Raw genomic sequence first — 19,668 nt, forward strand, 5'->3', positions numbered from 1 at the left:
AAAACCTGACGGGTAAACGGGGGGTTAACGCTCTGTGTGTGTGTTCAGATGTCAACGAGTGTGCAGAGCCGTCTCAGTGTCCTGGACAGATGTGTGTGAACTCTGTGGGATCCTACAGGTGTGTGTCCTGTCGTCCGGGATACACTCTGACCAGCGGACAGTGCACAGGTACGCTCTTTGGTTAGCTTTGGTTAGCTTTGGTACACTTGGTACTCTTTGGTACTCTTTGGTAGTCTTTGGTACTCTTTGGTAGTCTTTGGTACTCTTTGGTAGTCTTTGGTACTCTTTGGTACTCTTTTGGTACTCTTTGGTACTCTTTTGGTACTCTTTGGTACTCTTTGGTAGTCTTTTGGTACTCTTTTGGTACTCTTTGGTACTCTTTTGGTACTCTTTGGTACTCTTTGGTACTCTTTGGTACTCTTTTGGTACTCTTTGGTACTCTTTGGTAGTCTTTTGGTACTCTTTGGTACTCTTTGGTACTCTTTTGGTACTCTTTGGTACTCTTTGGTAGTCTTTGGTACTCTTTGGTACACTTTGGTACTCTTTTGGTACTCTTTTGGTACTCTTTGGTAGTCTTTGGTACTCTTTTGGTACTCTTTGGTACTCTTTGGTACTCTTTGGTAGTCTTTTGGTACTCTTTGGTACTCTTTGGTAGTCTTTTGGTACTCTTTGGTACACTTTGGTACTTTTTTGGTACTCTTTTGGTACTCTTTGGTACTCTTTGGTACTCTTTGGTAGTCTTTGGTACTCTTTGGTACACTTTGGTACTCTTTTGGTACTCTTTTGGTACTCTTTGGTACTCTTTGGTAGTCTTTGGTACTCTTTGGTACACTTTGGTACTCTTTTGGTACTCTTTGGTACTCTTTGGTAGTCTTTGGTACTCTTTGGTACTCTTTTGGTACTCTTTGGTACTCTTTGGTAGTCTTTGGTACTCTTTTGGTACTCTTTGGTACTCTTTGGTAGTCTTTGGTACTCTTTGGTAGTCTTTGGTACTCTTTGGTACTCTTTTGGTACTCTTTGGTACTCTTTGGTAGTCTTTGGTACTCTTTGGTAGTCTTTGGTACTCTTTTGGTAGTCTTTGGTACTCTTTGGTACACTTTGGTACTCTTTTGGTACTCTTTGGTACTCTTTGGTAGTCTTTGGTACTCTTTGGTACACTTTGGTACACTTTGGTACTCTTTTGGTACTCAACTGAGACGGCCCTCCTAGCAGTAACTGAGTCACTCCAAACTGCTCGAGTTAACTCTCTCTCCTCTGTCCTGATTCTCCTGGACCTTTCTGCAGCATTTGACACAGTGAACCACGACATCCTTCTCTCTACCCTGGAGGGAATGGGGGTTTCTGGCTCTGCACTCTCCATGTTCTCATCCTACCTGACAGATCGCTTCTACCAGGTCACACTGAGAGGGTCTGTGTCGAAGCCACGTAGGCTCACCACCGGGGTTCCCCAAGGTTCGGTCCTGGGTCCTCTTCTTTTCTCCCTCTACACATCATCTCTTGGTTCTGTCATCCACTCCCATAACTTTTCCTACCACTGCTATGCAGACGACACCCAGCTGATTCTGTCTTTTCCCCCTTCTGACACCCCAGTGGAAGCACGCATTGCTGCGTGCCTGGCAGACATCTCGGGGTGGATGTCGATGCACCACCTTAAGCTCAACCTGGACAAGACTGAGCTGGTGTTTCTCCCGGGGAAGGCCTGCCCGTTCAGAGACCTGGCCATCACCATGGATGACTGTGGTGACATCAACCCGGACCGCGAGGAATCTGGGTGTGACCCTGGACGACCAACTGTCGTTCTCGCCAAACATCGCATCAGTGACCCGTTCCTGCCGATTCCTCCTCTACAACATCCGGAGGATTCGCCCCTTCCTCACCGACAAGGCAGCACAGGTGCTCATCCAGGCTCTTGTCATCTCCCGCCTGGACTACTGCAACTCCCTCCTTGCTGGCGCCCCGGCTTCTGCCATCAGACCTCTGGAGCTGGTTCAGAAAGCTGCTGCTCGTCTGGTGTTCAACCTCCCCAAGTTCTCCCACACCACTCCCCTTCTCCGCTCTCTACACCGGCTCCCTGTAGCTGCAGCATCCAGTTTCAGACTCTGGTGCTGGCCTACAGGGCAGTGGAAGGAGCAGCTCCTTCATACCTCCAGGCTGAGGTCCAGTTTCAGACTCTGGTGCTGGCCTACAGGGCAGTGGAAGGAGCAGCTCCTTCATACCTCCAGGCTGAGGTCCAGTTTCAGGCTCTGGTGCTGGCCTACAGGGCAGTGGAAGGAACAGCTCCTTCATACCTCCAGGCTGTGGTCAAGCCCTACACCCCCGCCCGACCACTTCGCTCTGCGGCCACCAGGCGCCTGGCTGCCCCGTCACTCAGGGGTCCCTGCGCACGATCGACACGGTGACGGCTTTTCTCTGTTCTGGCACCCCGATGGTGGAACGATCTCCCGACTGATATCAGGACAGCTGAGTCGCTGCCCATCTTTCGCTGCAGGCTGAAAACCATCTCTTCAAGGAAAACTACCCTCCTCTGTCCTAGTTCCTTATGCACTTATTGTTTCCTCCACCACTGGCACCCTCTATATTTTCATTACCCCCTACCCGAACCAGGGTTTGCATCCCCACCCCGCTGTGACTGGTGTGCAGTTGGTGAGAGGCTGAGGTATCTGACTTACCGCACTTACTCTAGCACTAGTTTTGCTCTTAGCTGTTTGGTTTTGGAAGGAAATGCACTTATGATTTCTTGTGACCTGAAGTTCTTTTGCCTACCGATGTTGAACGCACTTATTGTAAGTCGCTTTGGTTAAAAGCGTCTGCAAAATGACCGTAATGTAATGTAATGTAATGTAATGTCTTTGGTACTCTTTGGTACTCTTTGGTACACTTTGGTACTCTTTGGTACCTCTAGATTAGCTTTGCGTGTCCTCTGATTGGTCGGTTTTCTAGAGGTTTGCCCCAGGGGCGGGTGAGGGATTGAACGTTCGCTGGGGTTATAGTCACAGGGGGTCGTAAATGCAAACGATGGCTGCTTGTGTGAGAAACTCTGTGTTTCTGAGCGTTTGTAGAAGTGTTCATTTGTCTCGTGTATGGATTTATTAGCACAAAGTGCCGTTAGCGCTTTTAGCTGCTTTTTCACTCAGTGTAACCATGATGTTTCATCTGATTTCAACAAAACTCCGACATTTGAAAGTTTCCCTCACAGCTCGAGGTTCAGACTCGTGTCCTTTTAGTTTTGGAACAGACTCGACTTTCAGCTTCAGTCTCCAGTTCGGTGATGGCAGCAGGAATAAAGCTGTTTTTGGGACTAAAAACCTTCGTCCACATGTGGTCCTCCTTTCTAACTTCAGGAAAATCCAATTTAAATCGATGTTTATTATATTACCTCCTTCATTGTGAAAAGAGTTCCAGCTTTAAATCTGCTCTAATCTCAGGACGTCTTCTTCTTCTTTCTTTTGGGTGATAAGAACATAATAAATGCACCCCTGGTTGTTTCTGCTGCAGATGTTGATGAGTGTGCGAGCGGCGGGGCGTGTGACGGAGATCGGGATTGCGTCAACACCATCGGCTCGTTCCGGTGCGACTGTCAGCCCGGCTATCGAACCTCCGGCCTGGGGAGGCAGTGCAGAGGTGAGTGGCTCACAGATGGGGGGAAGAACAGGTTAACTCTCACATACAGAAACAGGAGGATCTGTCATGGTATCACAGAATCGGGGAAATAATTTGACAGAAGTTCTAACATATACACAACCCTCCATAATGTTTGATGGCTCCATTAAAGCAGCCATCTTTAGCACTTAGTTTGTCCCTTTAAATCTCTCCTTCTGCACACAGAAGGCAGCTCCTTTAAGGACTTCTTGGCAAACTGTAATGTGTCTATAATATCTTGCCAAAGATATGAGCTACACAAACATGACCGGCATCTGAGCTTGGTATTTAAACACTGGTTTATTCTACTTCAGTCACAATACATATAGGAGGTACGAGGGCACCCCTAGTGGTGTGGTGGACACGACATGAAGTACCAATACATCACAGTGTCCATCCTATTTCTGTGGCTAACTAGCGGTTAGCATGTAGCAGCGAAGCCTCTGTGTTTCTGTGGCTAACTAGTGGTTAGCATGTAGCAGCGAAGCCTCTGTGTTTCTGTGGCTAACTAGCAGTTAGCATGTAGCAGCGAAGCCTCTGTGTTTCTGTGGCTAACTAGCGGTCAGCATGTAGCAGCGTAGCCTCTGTGTTTCTGTGGCTAACTAACACCTGAGGAACCACACACACCTGAGGGAACACACGCTTTTTTGTATCTATTGGAGGATCATCATCCCCGTTTATTTATTTTTTATTATTATTATTATATTTGTATTATTTTATTATTTATTATTTTGCTGTTAAACGGGTATTTTCTTTGTTTTCCTCAGACATTAACGAGTGTTTGGAGGGCGACTTCTGCTTCTCCAGAGGAGAGTGTGTGAACACAGCTGGATCCTACATGTGTGTTTGCTCGCAGGGATTCACGCTGAGCGCCAACAGGACGGCGTGCCTCGGTGAGTCCCGGGACCGCTTCTGTTTCCGTGTTCATAGTTTAATCAAACTTTAATCAGATTTAGATCATTACCCTCCTGAACCAGCCGTCCTCAGAGTCCTGGTCCTGTTTTAGAAGAGAGTCGTGATGTGAGAATGAGTTTAAAATCTAGAAATGTTTAGTTTATATTCAGCTTGTTTGCTGTGTAGTGGTTTTAAATGCTTTTATGTCACATAATTAACACAAAAATCAATTTTTTTATCAGGAAAACATCTGATTTTATGTGTCTAAATCAGCTCTAGCATGTCAGAAATCAATATTTAAAGTAATTTATTTTATCTTAAAACTGTTCAAACTAAATAAAAACTGAATTTAATGTCACAGAAAAATATCAAGCCTACAAATATTCACAGTAATATTTAAAATTGTAACACATATAAAGAGTAACTACTGAGTATAAAGAGCATAAAGTTTCAGAATAAGAGCATAAATAACTTCTATTACAGTCTGATGATTATTAATATAAACTTGTGTATTTGGATTAATGCAATTGGCTGATTTGTTGGTTTATTTCAGGATGAAGTACTTTTATATTTGATATTTTCTGAAAGTCTCATTAAAAACGTGTATTTTTCTGTATATTTGACTTGTTTAGTCTCCATAGTTACAGTATTTATGTGTTTCTGCAGATGAGGACGAGTGTGTGAAGCCGGGTGTGTGTTCAGACGGTCGCTGTGTGAACACCGAAGGTTCGTTCAGCTGTGAGTGTGAAGCCGGATTCACCACCAACCCGGAGAAGACCGCCTGCCTCGGTAAAACAAACACAAACATCTCAAATTCAAAGTCAACATGAGTTAGTTGAGTGAAGTTGCTCCACACTGTCAGTACTGATCAGCCTCATTTCTTTATATTTCTCCATGTAAACATTTTTATCAAGGTCCTGTTTAAATTACAGCTTTTATGGCATTTTCAAAATGCATTTTGGGGCTCGTTAAGTGCTTTTCAATGCATTTTCCCATTGCATTGTGGGTATTTTTAAACTTCCCCTCACTATCAGTTTAAAGGAGAAGAGCAATCAGATTTATAACATGAAGCTGTGTTAACATGGCAGCCATCTTGGCTCCTCCCTCATAAGCAGTCTTAGAACTGAGCAGGCTAACAAGGCGTTGCCCCGGTAACAGGAGCAGGTGCTGCTCAAGGCGTTGCCCCGGTAACAGGAGCAGGTGCGGCTCGTCTGTGTCTCTGACATGTACGCTCACTATGGCTTCTTAAAATTGCACTATAATTTTGACTGTATCCTACTGTCTCGAACAAACGGTCGCTGTTCGAAAAGTAAAAGTCGTATCCGAATAATTCTTGAACCGTCAGCGCCCCAAGAGACGGCAGAAGCCAGCGGTGTAGTTTTCATTCGGCTACTATGTGTGGCCCGTTTTTTATGGCAGTTTTAAAATAATTTTTCACCTGAATTTTATGATTTTTAGGCGTTTATGATGGAAATGGAGAGGCGACCTCTGTGCTCAGAGGCAATTTGTAAGAAATCTGTGTGGCAGAGCTCAATGAGTGTGACTTTGGGTGAAAGAGAACAAAAATGCCTACGTTTTGAAGTAAAATTTGTCCAGATCGGGCAGATATTTCGGACATGAGAGACATTTGTTCGAGGAATTGGTGCAGTATCGAATTTAGAGTGAGAAGCAGAGTGGGAGAGACACCTCAGCTGAGATGTAGTCTTCCTAAAACGTAAACTGCCGTTGTGTCAAGCTGTATAATGTATCAACAAACCCTTTGGTTCAGTTAAAGCCGAGAGTCTCCTGTCGCATATAAACTTTGAATGAGGTCTGTGTTATGCTTTATGGCTGAGTTATGCTTTATGGCACCCTTCCATGGAGCCCATTTCTGATAAGGCTTGGGCCAACAGCAGCAACACCTATCTGTTTCTTTGTTTGTTTGCTACTACTGCTAAAGCTAACCCGTCCCGCCGCTGAGATTGAGTATGGTCACGTGACCAGACTGCACGGCTACGTCTGATTGGTGGAACACAGTCAGGTGGTAGAGCCTTTGGCGGAAGTCTCTCTCTCTGTCAGAATAAAACATTAAAATGAGGCGTACGCGGGGGGATAAAAATAATGAGGCGTAGAATACCAAAGAGGTAAGAAGAGAAGTAACCAGCTCATTGTAGCCTAATGTAGCGGAGTAAGAGGACAGTTTCTGCTGCACACATCTACTCAAGCAAAAGTAAAAAGTATAGAGATTTAAAACTACTCCTAGAAGTATAATGTTTTAAAAAACTTACTCAAGTAAATGTAACTCGTTACTACCGACCTCTGACTCTGACTCAGCTAACGGTGTCTCTGTTTGTCTCTCAGATGTTGACGAGTGCGTCTCCTCCGGCGGTTCGGTTTGCGGGTCGCAGCGGTGTGAGAACACGATTGGTTCGTACCTCTGCCTTACTTCCTGTGAGCCGGGTTTCCAGGTGACCCAGGACGGCCGCTGTGCAGGTGAGTCTGACGCACACATGTTCAGTTTACGCCTGAACGTTACCACGAATAAAACCGTGTGTTGTCTCTCAGATGAGGACGAGTGTGCGTCCCAGCCGGGCGTGTGCGGCTCAGCTCGCTGCGAGAACGTGGAGGGAAGCTTCAGGTGTAAATGTGACCGAGCCGGAGACGTGTTCAACGCTACGACCAGACAGTGTGTCAGCCCAGCGCCGCCACAAGGTCAGCACAGCGCCCACAACATCAGCTGTGATGTCACCGGGAACTTTGACCTTAAGTTAAAACAGCTAAAACCGTTAATTTATGTCCCAAAAGACGATTCATGTAGAGGACAGAACCGTATCAGTCAGCACTTAATTTGAACCCAAACCAGGAAGTAAAGTCGATCTTTTTTTTTTCTCCTCTCTTCACCAGGAGCAGAGACGGTTCCCAGCCTCCACCATTCTTCCTCTTCTTCTACCTCTTCCTCCTCCTCTTCCTCTTCCTCTTCCTCTTCTTCTTCTTCCTCTTCTTCTTCTTCTTCCCCCTTCCGTGTCGGCGCGGTGCAGCTCCCCCCGGTGCTGCGTCCCCTCCCCGCAGCCCGTCCAGGTGAGCTGAGGGAGTGCTACTATAACCTGGCTGATCTGGACGCCTGCAGCCTGCTGGCCGCCAACACCAGCCAGCAGGAGTGCTGCTGCACGGTGGGGGAGGGCTGGGGCCTGGGCTGCCAGCACCTCACCTGCCCGCCTGTGGACACAGGTGAGACCTCCGGCCTGTGGCGATTCTAGAGTCTGTGGGGGCCCCAAGCAAAAAAAATCCTAGGGGGCCCTACCGACCAGTGTTCGTCACCAAAACATCTGACACCAACGAAAAATGATCCTTGATAGGTTATCTACGTTGGCACTTATATTCGCCTGTTGCTATTTATCTACCGGGTGTAGCTGGCCATCCAATAATAATTGTGTTAATTTAAAGATTCTTTGTGACAAGTAAAGCTGTTCACGATTTCATAAGTATGGTTTTTTCCACTAGCCTTGTATTTCCGGCGAACGTTGCCAACAATCGCAAACACTCTGAGGGGCTAGTTCTCCGCGAACATAGCCTACAGTGGAACTCTACGTGAGTTTGACGAAGTCAACAATGCAATTATGGAATTATAGAATGGCATGTTAACTAGACAATCTTTGACTAAATCATTTAAATTTAACTGTTCAAAGAAAACATTTTCACCACGAACGTTCGCCACTGTTTGAGACAGTTTATAAAGTAACTAGACAATCTTTGATTGAATGCACCTCAGCTCTCTGGGGCCCCCTAGTGGCTCGGGGCTCCAAGCATACAAGGTGGACCTCTGCCTCCGGCCCACAGCGTGTCAGTTTGGGTTCGTTCTCTGGCTAATGCTAACGCTTTGGATTCGTTCTCTGGCTAACGTTAACGCTAACATTTCTCTGTGTTCCAGCTGAGTTTCTGACGCTGTGTCCCAGTGGGAGGGGCTATGTGACGCCTGGTTCAGGAGCCTTCAGCTACACAGGTACGCTCAGCTGCAGGTGGAGGTCACCTGATCAGCTTACCTCCCGTTCTTCTTACCCAATGCAGAGCAGCGTCTCAGACCAACATTCAGCTTCATCCTCTTCTCTTGTTGCCAGATGTGGACGAATGTAAGCGTTTCCAGCCAGAGGTGTGTAAGAACGGAGTGTGCGTCAACAACATCCCTGGATACAGCTGCTACTGCTCCAACGGATACGTGTACAACAGCACGCTGCTGGAGTGTGTCGGTACGAACACGAACACAAAGCTTTTTCCTCATTTTAACAGCCAGGCTTCAACAGGCTGCAGCTTATCAGAGATAAAGGAAAAAACATTGAGTCACTCTTCATTTAATCACCTAATGTGCATGTGATGATGTCACTCATGACCAGAACCATGTGAAAGCCCCGCCTTCTCCGACCCGTCACTCTCTGAGGGAAATTCTCACGCTCTGAATCTTTATCAAAGATTTGAAATAAAACACTTCCTGTTAGCTGCCTGAGCTAACGGCCAAACACTTCCTGTTAGCTGCATGAGCTAACGGCCAAGCGCTTCTTTTTAGCTGCATGAGCTAACGGTCAAGCGCTTCCTTTTAGCTGCATGAGCTAACGGCCAAGCACTTCCTGTTAGCTGCCTGAGCTAACGGCCAAGCGCTTCCTTTTAGCTGCATGAGCTAACGGCCAAGCACTTCCTATTAGCTGCTTGAGCTAACGGCCAAACACTTCCTGTTAGCTGCATGAACTAACGGCCAAACACTTCCTGTTAGCTGCATGAGCTAACGGCCAAGCGCTTCCTTTGAGCTGCATGAGCTAACGGCCAAGCACTTCCTGTTAGCTGCATGAGCTAACGGCCAAGCGCTTCCTTTTAGCTGCATGAGCTAACGGCCAAGCACTTCCTGTTAGCTGCCTGAGCTAACGGCCAAGCGCTTCCTTTTAGCTGCATGAGCTAACGGCCAAGCACTTCCTATTAGCTGCTTGAGCTAACGGCCAAACACTTCCTGTTAGCTGCATGAACTAACGGCCAAACACTTCCTGTTAGCTGCATGAACTAACGGCCAAACACTTCCTGTTAGCTGCATGAGCTAACGGTCAAGCGCTTCCTTTGAGCTGCATGAGCTAACGGCCAAACACTTCCTGTTAGCTGCATGAGCTAACAGCCAAACACTTCCTGTTAGCTGCTTGAGCTAACGGCCAAACACTTCCTGTTAGCTGCATGAACTAACGGCCAAACACTTCCTGTTAGCTGCATGAGCTAACGGTCAAGCGCTTCCTTTGAGCTGCATGAGCTAACGGCCAAGCACTTCCTGTTAGCTGCATGAGCTAACGGCCAAGCGCTTCCTTTTAGCTGCATGAGCTAACGGCCAAGCACTTCCTGTTAGCTGCCTGAGCTAACGGCCAAGCGCTTCCTTTTAGCTGCATGAGCTAACGGCCAAGCACTTCCTATTAGCTGCTTGAGCTAACGGCCAAACACTTCCTGTTAGCTGCATGAACTAACGGCCAAACACTTCCTGTTAGCTGCATGAGCTAACGGTCAAGCGCTTCCTTTGAGCTGCATGAGCTAACGGCCAAGCACTTCCTGTTAGCTGCATGAGCTAACGGCCAAGCGCTTCCTTTTAGCTGCATGAGCTAACGGCCAAGCACTTCCTGTTAGCTGCCTGAGCTAACGGCCAAGCGCTTCCTTTTAGCTGCATGAGCTAACGGCCAAGCACTTCCTATTAGCTGCTTGAGCTAACGGCCAAACACTTCCTGTTAGCTGCATGAACTAACGGCCAAACACTTCCTGTTAGCTGCATGAGCTAACAGCCAAACACTTCCTGTTAGCTGCATGAGCTAACGGCCAAGCGCTTCCTGTTAGCTGCATGAGCTAACGGCAAAGCACTTCCTGTTAGCTGCCTGAGCTAACGGCCAAACACTTCCTGTTAGCTGCCTGAGCTAACGGCCAAACACTTCCTGTTAGCTGCCTGAGCTAACGGCCAAACGCTTCCTAAAATAAAACTGTTTGTTTGTCTCAGATCACGATGAGTGTGAGGAGGAGAGCTGTATCGGAGGAGTTTGTGTGAACACCGTCGGTTCGTATTACTGCAGCTGTCCGCCTCATCTGGTGCTCGATGACACCCAGCGAAACTGTGTGAACTCCTCCCACCTCACCGTGGGTAAGACCCGCCCCCTCCGTTAGCCTTTCCGTTAGCCTTTCCTTTGTAGCTCTGCACAGCTGCTGTTATTCACTGAGAGAAGTGAGAGTTAACTTTTAAATGACAACGATTTACTCTCGCTCACACCTCACACATGCATAAATCTGCGGTTTTGCACACACGGTGTACTTATCTCGGACTTTAACCTGTGCACATACATAAATTTACCCTACTTTATTTTGTACTCTATTTCATTCTATATGTATATATTCTTAATCTCATTTTTTATTTTAATCTTGCTTATATATTTTATATATTTTATTTGATATTCTACTATTCTAATTTAGGAATTTTTAATTTTACTTTAACTTTCTATTAATGTTACTTTTCTACCTAGTTTATATTTTGTAGTTAATAGTTTGTATTTTGTGGACGGCGGTCATTTCACTGCTTGTTGTACCGTGTATAACAATGCATGTGACAAATAAAACTTTGAATCTTGAATCGATGTTTGATGAAGAAAGAGCCTGAGTTTGGAGCTATAAAGTGGACGTATTTTAAGGTGTGTCATCTGCGTAGAAACGACTCTGAGAGATAAATCCTTTGGTTTGTTTCCAGATGAGAACTTGTCTCTGTGCTGGCAGCACGTCAACGAAGACCTGATGTGTCAGAGTCCTCTGCTCGGAGCTCAGGTCACCTTCATCGACTGCTGCTGCATGTACGGGGAGGGCTGGGGGCTGGCCTGTTCCCTCTGTCCTCACACCGAGTCCGGTAAACAACAACAAATAAAACACCCGCAGTCCTCAGTTAGCATGTTAAAGGTTAAAGGTCACCCCAAGGTCAGAAACCCAAAGAGCTACATCTCAGACTCTGCAGGCCTCAGTTAGCATGTTAAAGGTTAAAGGTCACCCCAAGGTCAGAAACCCAAGAGCTACATCTCAGACTCTGCAGGCCTCAGTTAGCATGTTAGCCCTGATTGGATCAGGGGTTCACTTAGTTTTTCACACCCTGCTTCTTAGGAGCACAACGTGGACGTTAACAGCTTTTATTATCCAGATTTTAGCAGCTCTCACAGATCGGCCATCTTTTATGACGCCTATGAAAGGCAACTCTCTGAGCACATAACCTGAATTTAAACATAATTTTAGGAGCAGGTGTGTTAGATGCTTGAAGAATCTCTCCCTCCTTTCTCTCTGTAGAAGACTACGCCACTCTGTGCAGATCGTTTACCTCCTCTTTGTACCCGGGGAGTTTTCCGGACTCGACCGGGATAGAAACCGGAGTGAGACCAGGACCAGGACCCGGACGAGAAGGTTTAAGCGTCACCCCGAAAATCTGTTTCCGTTAGCTTCTAGCTGCTAGTTTCTTTGACTCAGATCTTACTCAAACCTCCCTTTTCTCCCTCTCTCTTTAAGTTTCTCCCTACGGTCCGGACTTCTTCCCCCCGGCGTTGGCTCCCAGCAGAGAATTCACTCGTCCCGACTATGACGATTACTCTCCAGCAGGGGGCAGCAGGTCGGGCTTCAGAGGGCGGACGCCGGGCTCCTTCAGCCTGCCGGACGAAGCCTATCGAGGTTCTGACTACAGGTGAGGAAACACCCGTTTTCTCCTTTAAGGCGAGACACTACAGGTGAATAGGGTAATATTTTAAAATAATAGATATCACCATGAAACTTCCTCAGTTGATTACTTATACAAGTATGAAAAAAAACGTTTTCGAAATTTGTACGTTTAATAATACAAATTAGGCATGATCTCATTAAATATGCGCACATTTGCATATTTAATTTTGTTAACACACAAAATAAAAAGTAAATTACAGAGGGATTTCAGGAAATCTGCTTTCATTTCCTAGGAAATCAAAATCTACTGTCCATAGCCTAAAAAACATTGATTCTCGCCATATTTTTTTATTATAATGTCACATAAATCAGGCCAGGAATGATTTATCAACAAATCCTTCTGTAAATATCTTCAGAATACTGCTAAGTGTATAACTGGAAAGTTTGGTGTTAGTAGGTGCTCCATAGTCTGAGATATTGATACTGGAAAAATACAAAAAACTGAATTTGAGAAAACGGCATTTAAAGGATTTAAATAGGGAAATTTAAAACATTTGTATTGGAAACAATGGCTCAAAAACAGAATAAATGCTCAGGTCCTTAGTAATACTAATATAGAATAAAATAAACTTATTAATAAAGAATACAAACTCAATACAATAAAAGATTATTTATTGCATCTAGCAAAGCGCAATTGTTGGTTTCTTTTCTTTTTAAAGCTGTGGGGGATTTTCGGAGCGTCAGAGTCCACCACGTGATGCGTCTGAGCGAATCACGTCAGCAGAAACGAGCCAATGAGATTCTCTCATTTGCTATAAATCTGCCTTTAGACATTCCTGATTGGTTACTGATAGAAAGGAAGTACCATTATTTGGGTTTCATATCATTGTGCAGGAGACTCAGAGCTTTCTAACGATACCGGTCATGACAGACTTCAGTAAACGGATGAAGCTCGGCATGGCGCGTTGGAATGCTAACTTTTTGGTAAATTCGAGCGAAACGTGCTGCTGCGAGTAAACAAAATGTAATAAAATAAACATTTTAATTTATGTTTGCAACGTTTTCTTCATAGCAGGCTGAAAGAACACATATACAAGGAGTAGACCGGCCCAAAATCTCAGAATTGACCATATGAAAAATTCCTGTTTTTGCCTGCCGTGTCTGACAATGTTTAAATCCAGGCTGAAAACAATTCTATTTAGCTTTGCATATGACACCTGAAAGTATTTTATCTGCACTCTTCACTCTTAAATTAATTAATTAATGATTATTTTTAATGGGTTTTTAATTTTTTTTAATTTTTAAAAAATTATTATTATTTTTTTTAAATGATTTTATTGTCTTCTTGTGATTTTATGTAGTTGTAAAGCACTTTGAATTACCTTGTGTATGAATTGTGCTCTATAAATAAAATTGCCTTGCCTTAAGTTTAGAAAAATAGAGATTGTAAATGGGAAAAATATTGAGTGGGACCCAAAGTTTTATGAACGTAGTAAAGTCAGTCACCTAATTTGCATTTGGTGACATCACTGATGACATGTGACCTGCTGTAGCCGACAGTGCTGAAGAGCAGGCAGTCATCTTGTTTCTGTCCGGCTGCATTAGTTACTACACCGAAGGAGACTACGGCTCCCCCGACGGCTCCCCGCTCAGGCCTCCCTCCTTCCGTGTCCCCCCGGACCCCCGATCTGAGATCGGGTTCGGGGCCCGGCCTCCTCCTCCATCCCGCCCCGAGCTGCCCCCTCTGAGCCTGGCTCCGCTGCCCGGATACCCCTACGAGGATCAGGAGGAGGAGGAGGAGGAGAGGGCGTGGAGGCCGGGCCCGCCATTCCCTCCCTTCACCGAGCAGAGAGGAGGAGGGGGAGGGGGAGGAGCACCGCGGAGGGTGTATGAGAGTGAGTGAAATCCAATTATTTTTATTTTTTTAATTCATTTTCAACAGTGTACAAATAAAATCTAAAAATACAAAAAACAGATGCTGAAACAACAGGAAATGAAAACGAAGATTGAAGTGGACCAAAGTTCTGATTGACTCCGCCTCCTCCGCTAAGCCCCACCCCCTCGCAACCACCCTGCTGGCCGGATGAAGCCAGCTTCTGGTGGAAATGTTCTGCTGTCAGCTGCACTGAGGATCAGTTCCAACTGATCCAACTCTAACGCTAACAGCTTAGCTAATGAAGATGACGTACACCGGCTTCTAAGGAGTTATTGCTGTTCCTTTAGCAGCAGCTGATGCTAACAGCTAACGCTAACAGCTTAGCTAATGAAGGTGACGTACACCAGCTTCTAAGGAGTTATTGCTGTTCCTTTAGCAGCAGCTGATGCTAACAGCTAACGCTAACAGCTTAGCTAATGAAGGTGACGTACACCGGCTTCTAAGGAGTTATTGCTGTTCCTTTAGCAGCAGCTGATGCTAACAGCTAACGCTAACAGCTTAGCTAATGAAGGTGACGTACACCGGCTTCTAAGGAGTTATTGCTGTTCCTTTAGCAGCAGCTAATGCTAACAGCTAACGCTAACAGCTTAGCTAATGAAGGTGACGTACACCAGCTTCTAAGGAGCTATTGCTCTCCCTTTAGCAGCAGCTAACGCTAACAGCTTAGCTAATGAAGGTGACGTACACCAGCTTCTAAGGAGTTATTGCTGTTCCTTTAGCAGCAGCTAACGCTAACAGCTTAGCTAATGAAGGTGACGTACACCAGCTTCTAAGGAGTTATTGCTGTTCCTTTAGCAGCAGCTAACGCTAACAGCTTAGCTAATGAAGGTGACGTACACCGGCTTCTAAGGAGTTATTGCTGTTCCTTTAGCAGCAGCTAATGCTAACAGCTAACGCTAACAGCTTAGCTAATGAAGGTGACGTACACCAGCTTCTAAGGAGCTATTGCTCTCCCTTTAGCAGCAGCTAACGCTAACAGCTTAGCTAATGAAGGTGACGTACACCAGCTTCTAAGGAGTTGTTGCTGTTCCTTTAGCAGCAGCTAACGCTAATCAGCTGCTGTTTGGAAACCTTCAAGCTGCCATAAAAGTGTCAAATTTCTAAAAAGTGCACGATATCTCTCCTTTAAATATCTTTAGCATTTAGATATCTCCTCTTTAAATAACCCCCACATTGGTCAGATGGGTCAGCTAAACTCCCCGACAACTCGTCTGGGACTGAAGAAACCTTTTAGATGAGGGTAAAAGGAACCAAGAAGAAGTCCAGTTGCCCTTATTTGAGCTTTTAGGACGTTTGGTAAAAAAAGTGGTGACCAAGCTGCTCTTTCCTTCTCGTCTTTCAGGGCGCTACGAGTCGTACGCCGGCCTGAGCGCAGCAGAGGATTGTGGGATACTGCACGGCTGTGAGAACGGCCGGTGCATTCGCGTTGCAGAGGGTTATACCTGTGACTGTTACCAAGGATACAAGCTGGACATGACCTCCATGACCTGCATAGGTAAGCTGTGTGGGTTCATACAGTCGGGTTCTGACTCCAGCTCAAAGGAAAAGCTGCTGTCCGAGTGAGGTGTAACGTATTTTAATGCTAACTTTTTCTCTACAGATGCAAGAATATTTGGTCTACTTGCTGATGGACTGATACAAGGTTGTCCATTTCTTGGAATCCAAAAATGAATCCAAAAGTAGTGTATAGCTTTTAGCATTTAGCTTTATTTTAAATGTGCTGCCATATGAATGAAAGTGCCATAACATTTGTTGTGCAAACACACTTTTAACATCAGCATCTTTCTGTAGTTTTTATGTAGAAGCCTCGCTCCACTGTCTGTTTCCTTGAATGACTTGCTGCTATCAGTTGTGTGTTTTGCCTTTAAGTGATATTTTAGACTGGAACTACTACGCTGAGAAGACAATTCAACTTGGCAGTGTTTACAGATGACTTTGGTTCTGTCGACTCCGCCGTCTGGAAGAACTTTAACATGAAAATGGCCGAGTAAAAGTTCCGTACCCTTCTCCATGTTTGGTGGATCCGCCGATTACTTTCTTTTCCTGTTCCACAGCAGACAGCAACAGACTTTTACAAAATAAAAGCCTGTGAGCAGCAGACTTTTACAAAATAAAAGCCTGTGAGCAACAGACTTTTACAAAATAAAAGCCTGTGAGCAACAGACTTACAAAATAAAAGCCTGTGAGCAACACACTTTTACAAAATAAAAGCCTGTGAGCAACATACTTACAAAATAAAAGCCTGTGAGCAACAGACTTTTACAATAATAAAATATATAATAAAACCTGCGTTAATGCGCGATAAAATATTTATCGGCGTGAAATAATTAACAAGTTAACGCAATAATAACGAGTTAACTCGCCCAGCCCTAGTTTTTTTGTTGTTTTTATTCTTGCTTCCCGCTCAGGATTAACACGGTTAATTGATTTAATCAGTAAAAGTTTGTCCTTTTTTTTGCATTTGCAGATATAAACGAGTGTGAGGACGACGTCGAACTGGAGTTCCCGTGCGTGAACGCTCGCTGCGTGAACACCCAGGGTTCGTTCCGCTGCGTCTGCCGCAGAGGATACGTGATGTCCCGCAGACCGAATCACTGCGTGGCCGCTTAGACCGGAACTAACTGGCCTGGAATGAGTTTATTAGAGCAGACTGGGCTGCACAGCGGCATGTTTAACTGGCTTTATCATCGGAATTATCGGACGACATTTGGCAAACTACAGATTTATCGGGTGAAGATGTTCTGGACAGATGGACTCTATTGTTTTTATTGCACTAAACTGGGTTAGCCTGTGCAGCATGTAGCCCCACCTGATTAAACATTAGCTTAATGCTGTTTTAGCCTGAAAATGGGACCCTGCGGTCATCAGTGTGGCCAGCCGGATGGTTTTCACCCCACTTGTGCTTTTTCTTTAGCTAGCTGCTAAGATTTTAGGGCTTTTATCTTCACAGGACGCTTGTTAGCTGGATAGTGGTTAAAATAAACGATAATAATTTGGTTTGGCTGCTGATTAACACAATGAACAGAACTACCGGTATAAACTCATTGTTTCTGTGAACTCTTTACGGTTTACACTGATACGATCCTCCTTAATGTCACATCCAGAACTTAAGAAATCGCATCCAAAGATGGCAAAGAGGCTCTGCCAAGCACAAATTATCAGTGTACAATTTTCTCCTAAATATAGAAATAGTTTCGGGTTTAGACATTTAATTTTGTTTAATTGGTTAGCTGGTTGGTTAGCGATGGTTAGCTTCGGATGCTTTCTTTGTGCTTCAGTGAGTAATGAATTCATGAAACCCAGTCCATAATATTCACAAAAAAGCGAATTAAAATATCTGCTGAGAATTAATACAAAATATTAACTAAGTGAAGTCAGTCTGAACCAGTTTAGCCCTGTTCAGCCCAGAGTTTAAACAATGCTAGCACTGTTTGGCGCAGGTTAGCCCTGCGTTGGGAACCAAGCTTCATCCAAATTACAAGATTATGTTTGTGACTTCCTGAAAACTCACAGCATTGATGGGTTAATGGGTTAATAATTGTAGTTTTTAGTAAGAGATAATTACTAAAGTTGTGCTGTAGAAGTTTTATTTTATGTTTCCTGGTAACAATAAGACATTAACATCACTTAATAGCACTCGATTTCAGATAAAGAACTGTAGTGTATGTAACCAGTTGTGATTTTGACAGTATATAGCAATAATTTAGTTGAAAATTAATATTAAAAATAGCATTTAGGTAAAACAAAGATTTGTAGGTTGAGTGGTTCAGAAAATATTGTCTGACTTTATTAATGATTTAAATTCAGTACAAAATAAAGTTGGGTTAATGTAGCTTCAGTTGGTAATAGGCTGGCCAAAACACAGATATCTGGGGAAAAGAAAAAGAAAATACAGCTATTACCTGCTAGCACTCAGCTATGCTAGCATCTACACTATTAACTATAAAAAGCTAATGCTAACATAAAGTTAAAAAGAAATAGAAAAACACACGTTGCTCACTGAGCTGTATTGCCACTGAATTAGAGAAGCAACAAGTGCAAAGAAATCAACCATTTATAATTTTTATATTTTATGTAATATTAGCAGTTTTTATTTGTTTACGTAAAAAGCCCGAAACAACTTTTGCTAGCGATAAATTTCAAACATTAGTTAACAGCAGTATCTACTATTTTTTTGTGCCATGTTTTGTCATGTTTTTTTCAAATTAATTTACAGTTTACCACAAGTGCTTTACTAACAACTAATACTAATTTGGTAGCTAGAAAAAAACTTTCAAACTATACTTGTTTTCATTGGTTGTTATTGTTAACTCACATGCTAACGAACAAGCTGCGAGATGTTAGTCTTACGATAACAAAAAAAAGATAATTTGTTTACACCTGTAGCCAAAATACTGAGGCAACAAGTCAAATTTTTTTCAATTGATGTATTTACATAGTTGAATTGTATATTTTTGGCTGTTTTTATTAGCTTATTAGCTAACTTTTAGCTCAAAAGCTGATAAACGAGCTGGGAAGTGTTAGCATTTGTTGATTTGGTGGTTTCCTCACAGAGCTGCAGCCAATATTGAAATACAGAAGCAACCAAATATCTTAATTATTGAATTTCATATAATTTTGGCAGTTTTTATGGTCCAGCTGTTAGGGGCCTAAGGTTTTGGTCTTTATCATCTAGTCTGCTGCTAACGCTGATAATCTAGAGTTAGCTTGTGAGTGGATATTGGAGATTTAAAGAATAATCACAGTATCCTGGATTGCTCAAAGTATCCAAATGTCCAAATGTTGCCTCTTGCTTTACCGTATTTTTAATAAATACTAACTCACCTTTAAATTGTTGTTATTTTTGCTTTTGTTTTTCTTTCTTTATTTTTGTAAAAACAAAAATATTCTACGTCTGTCATGTAGAACTGCAAAGAGTTTCCTGAATGAATATTTAGTACAAATAGACCAAATGTGGATTAATCTTTTTTTTTTTTTTCTTTTAAGAAAGTTTTAGTTGAATCTGCTATAATATATATAAGTAATCTCTTAATTTGGTGTCTTCAGTTGGATTTTATAAATACTAATTGTGTTCACGAGTTACTGACATATCTGTAGTTTTATATTTGTTTTTTTTGTCTTTATTTGTCTTTTTTTCGGAGCATAAATTCAAACTCAAGTGCAGCTTCTATTCAGTCGTGTACAGAAGCTGCTGCTTGTGTGCATAATAATTCACTTTATCAGAAGAATCCTTAATTCCACTAAATGACAGGAGTTGTTACAGCCTGGAAGTGAACTTTTTTTGTGTGTTTATCATATTCTTGGGGCAGTTAACATGCTGAATCTGAAGTTTGAAGTATAACATGCACTGTATCTCAGAGACCAGCTTTCACATTGCAAATTATGTACATTTTCTAAATTTAAGTCTGTTTTTTTGATATGTTTGTTTTGATTGTTAATGATTCACATTTTTATCACTGTGTTTGACAAGAAATGAAAATATATTTGCACACTTTTAATGAAATGTGTTTCGTGTTGTTTTAAGATGCTGG

General features: G+C 43.6%; 1 protein-coding gene across 9 annotated transcripts in view; it reads left to right on the forward strand.

Moving 5' to 3' along the window:
* ltbp4 (latent transforming growth factor beta binding protein 4) overlaps window positions 1-18,956 on the forward strand; it is a 79,020-nt gene extending 60,064 nt beyond the window's left edge. For 8 of the 9 annotated variants that reach the window (XM_075472758.1, XM_075472756.1, XM_075472762.1 and 5 more), the window contains 17 exons: window positions 49-168; window positions 3,496-3,621; window positions 4,407-4,532; window positions 5,200-5,322; window positions 6,874-7,005; window positions 7,078-7,224; window positions 7,417-7,740; window positions 8,441-8,512; window positions 8,628-8,756; window positions 10,520-10,660; window positions 11,258-11,410; window positions 11,839-11,952; window positions 12,055-12,226; window positions 13,807-14,096; window positions 15,480-15,632; window positions 15,738-15,779; window positions 16,605-18,956. In XM_075472758.1, the coding sequence (XP_075328873.1) occupies window positions 49-168; window positions 3,496-3,621; window positions 4,407-4,532; window positions 5,200-5,322; window positions 6,874-7,005; window positions 7,078-7,224; window positions 7,417-7,740; window positions 8,441-8,512; window positions 8,628-8,756; window positions 10,520-10,660; window positions 11,258-11,410; window positions 11,839-11,952; window positions 12,055-12,226; window positions 13,807-14,096; window positions 15,480-15,632; window positions 15,738-15,779; window positions 16,605-16,747 (2,507 nt within the window). In that variant the 3' untranslated portion in view covers window positions 16,748-18,956. The remainder of the gene's footprint in view (window positions 1-48; window positions 169-3,495; window positions 3,622-4,406; window positions 4,533-5,199; window positions 5,323-6,873; window positions 7,006-7,077; window positions 7,225-7,416; window positions 7,741-8,440; window positions 8,513-8,627; window positions 8,757-10,519; window positions 10,661-11,257; window positions 11,411-11,838; window positions 11,953-12,054; window positions 12,227-13,806; window positions 14,097-15,479; window positions 15,633-15,737; window positions 15,780-16,604) is intronic. The other variant, XM_075472760.1, reaches the window with a different exon arrangement.
* Window positions 18,957-19,668: the final 712 nt, after the last annotated feature.

This window comes from Odontesthes bonariensis, chromosome 9 (assembly GCF_027942865.1).
Source record: "Odontesthes bonariensis isolate fOdoBon6 chromosome 9, fOdoBon6.hap1, whole genome shotgun sequence".
NCBI classification, from domain to species: domain Eukaryota; kingdom Metazoa; phylum Chordata; class Actinopteri; order Atheriniformes; family Atherinopsidae; genus Odontesthes; species Odontesthes bonariensis.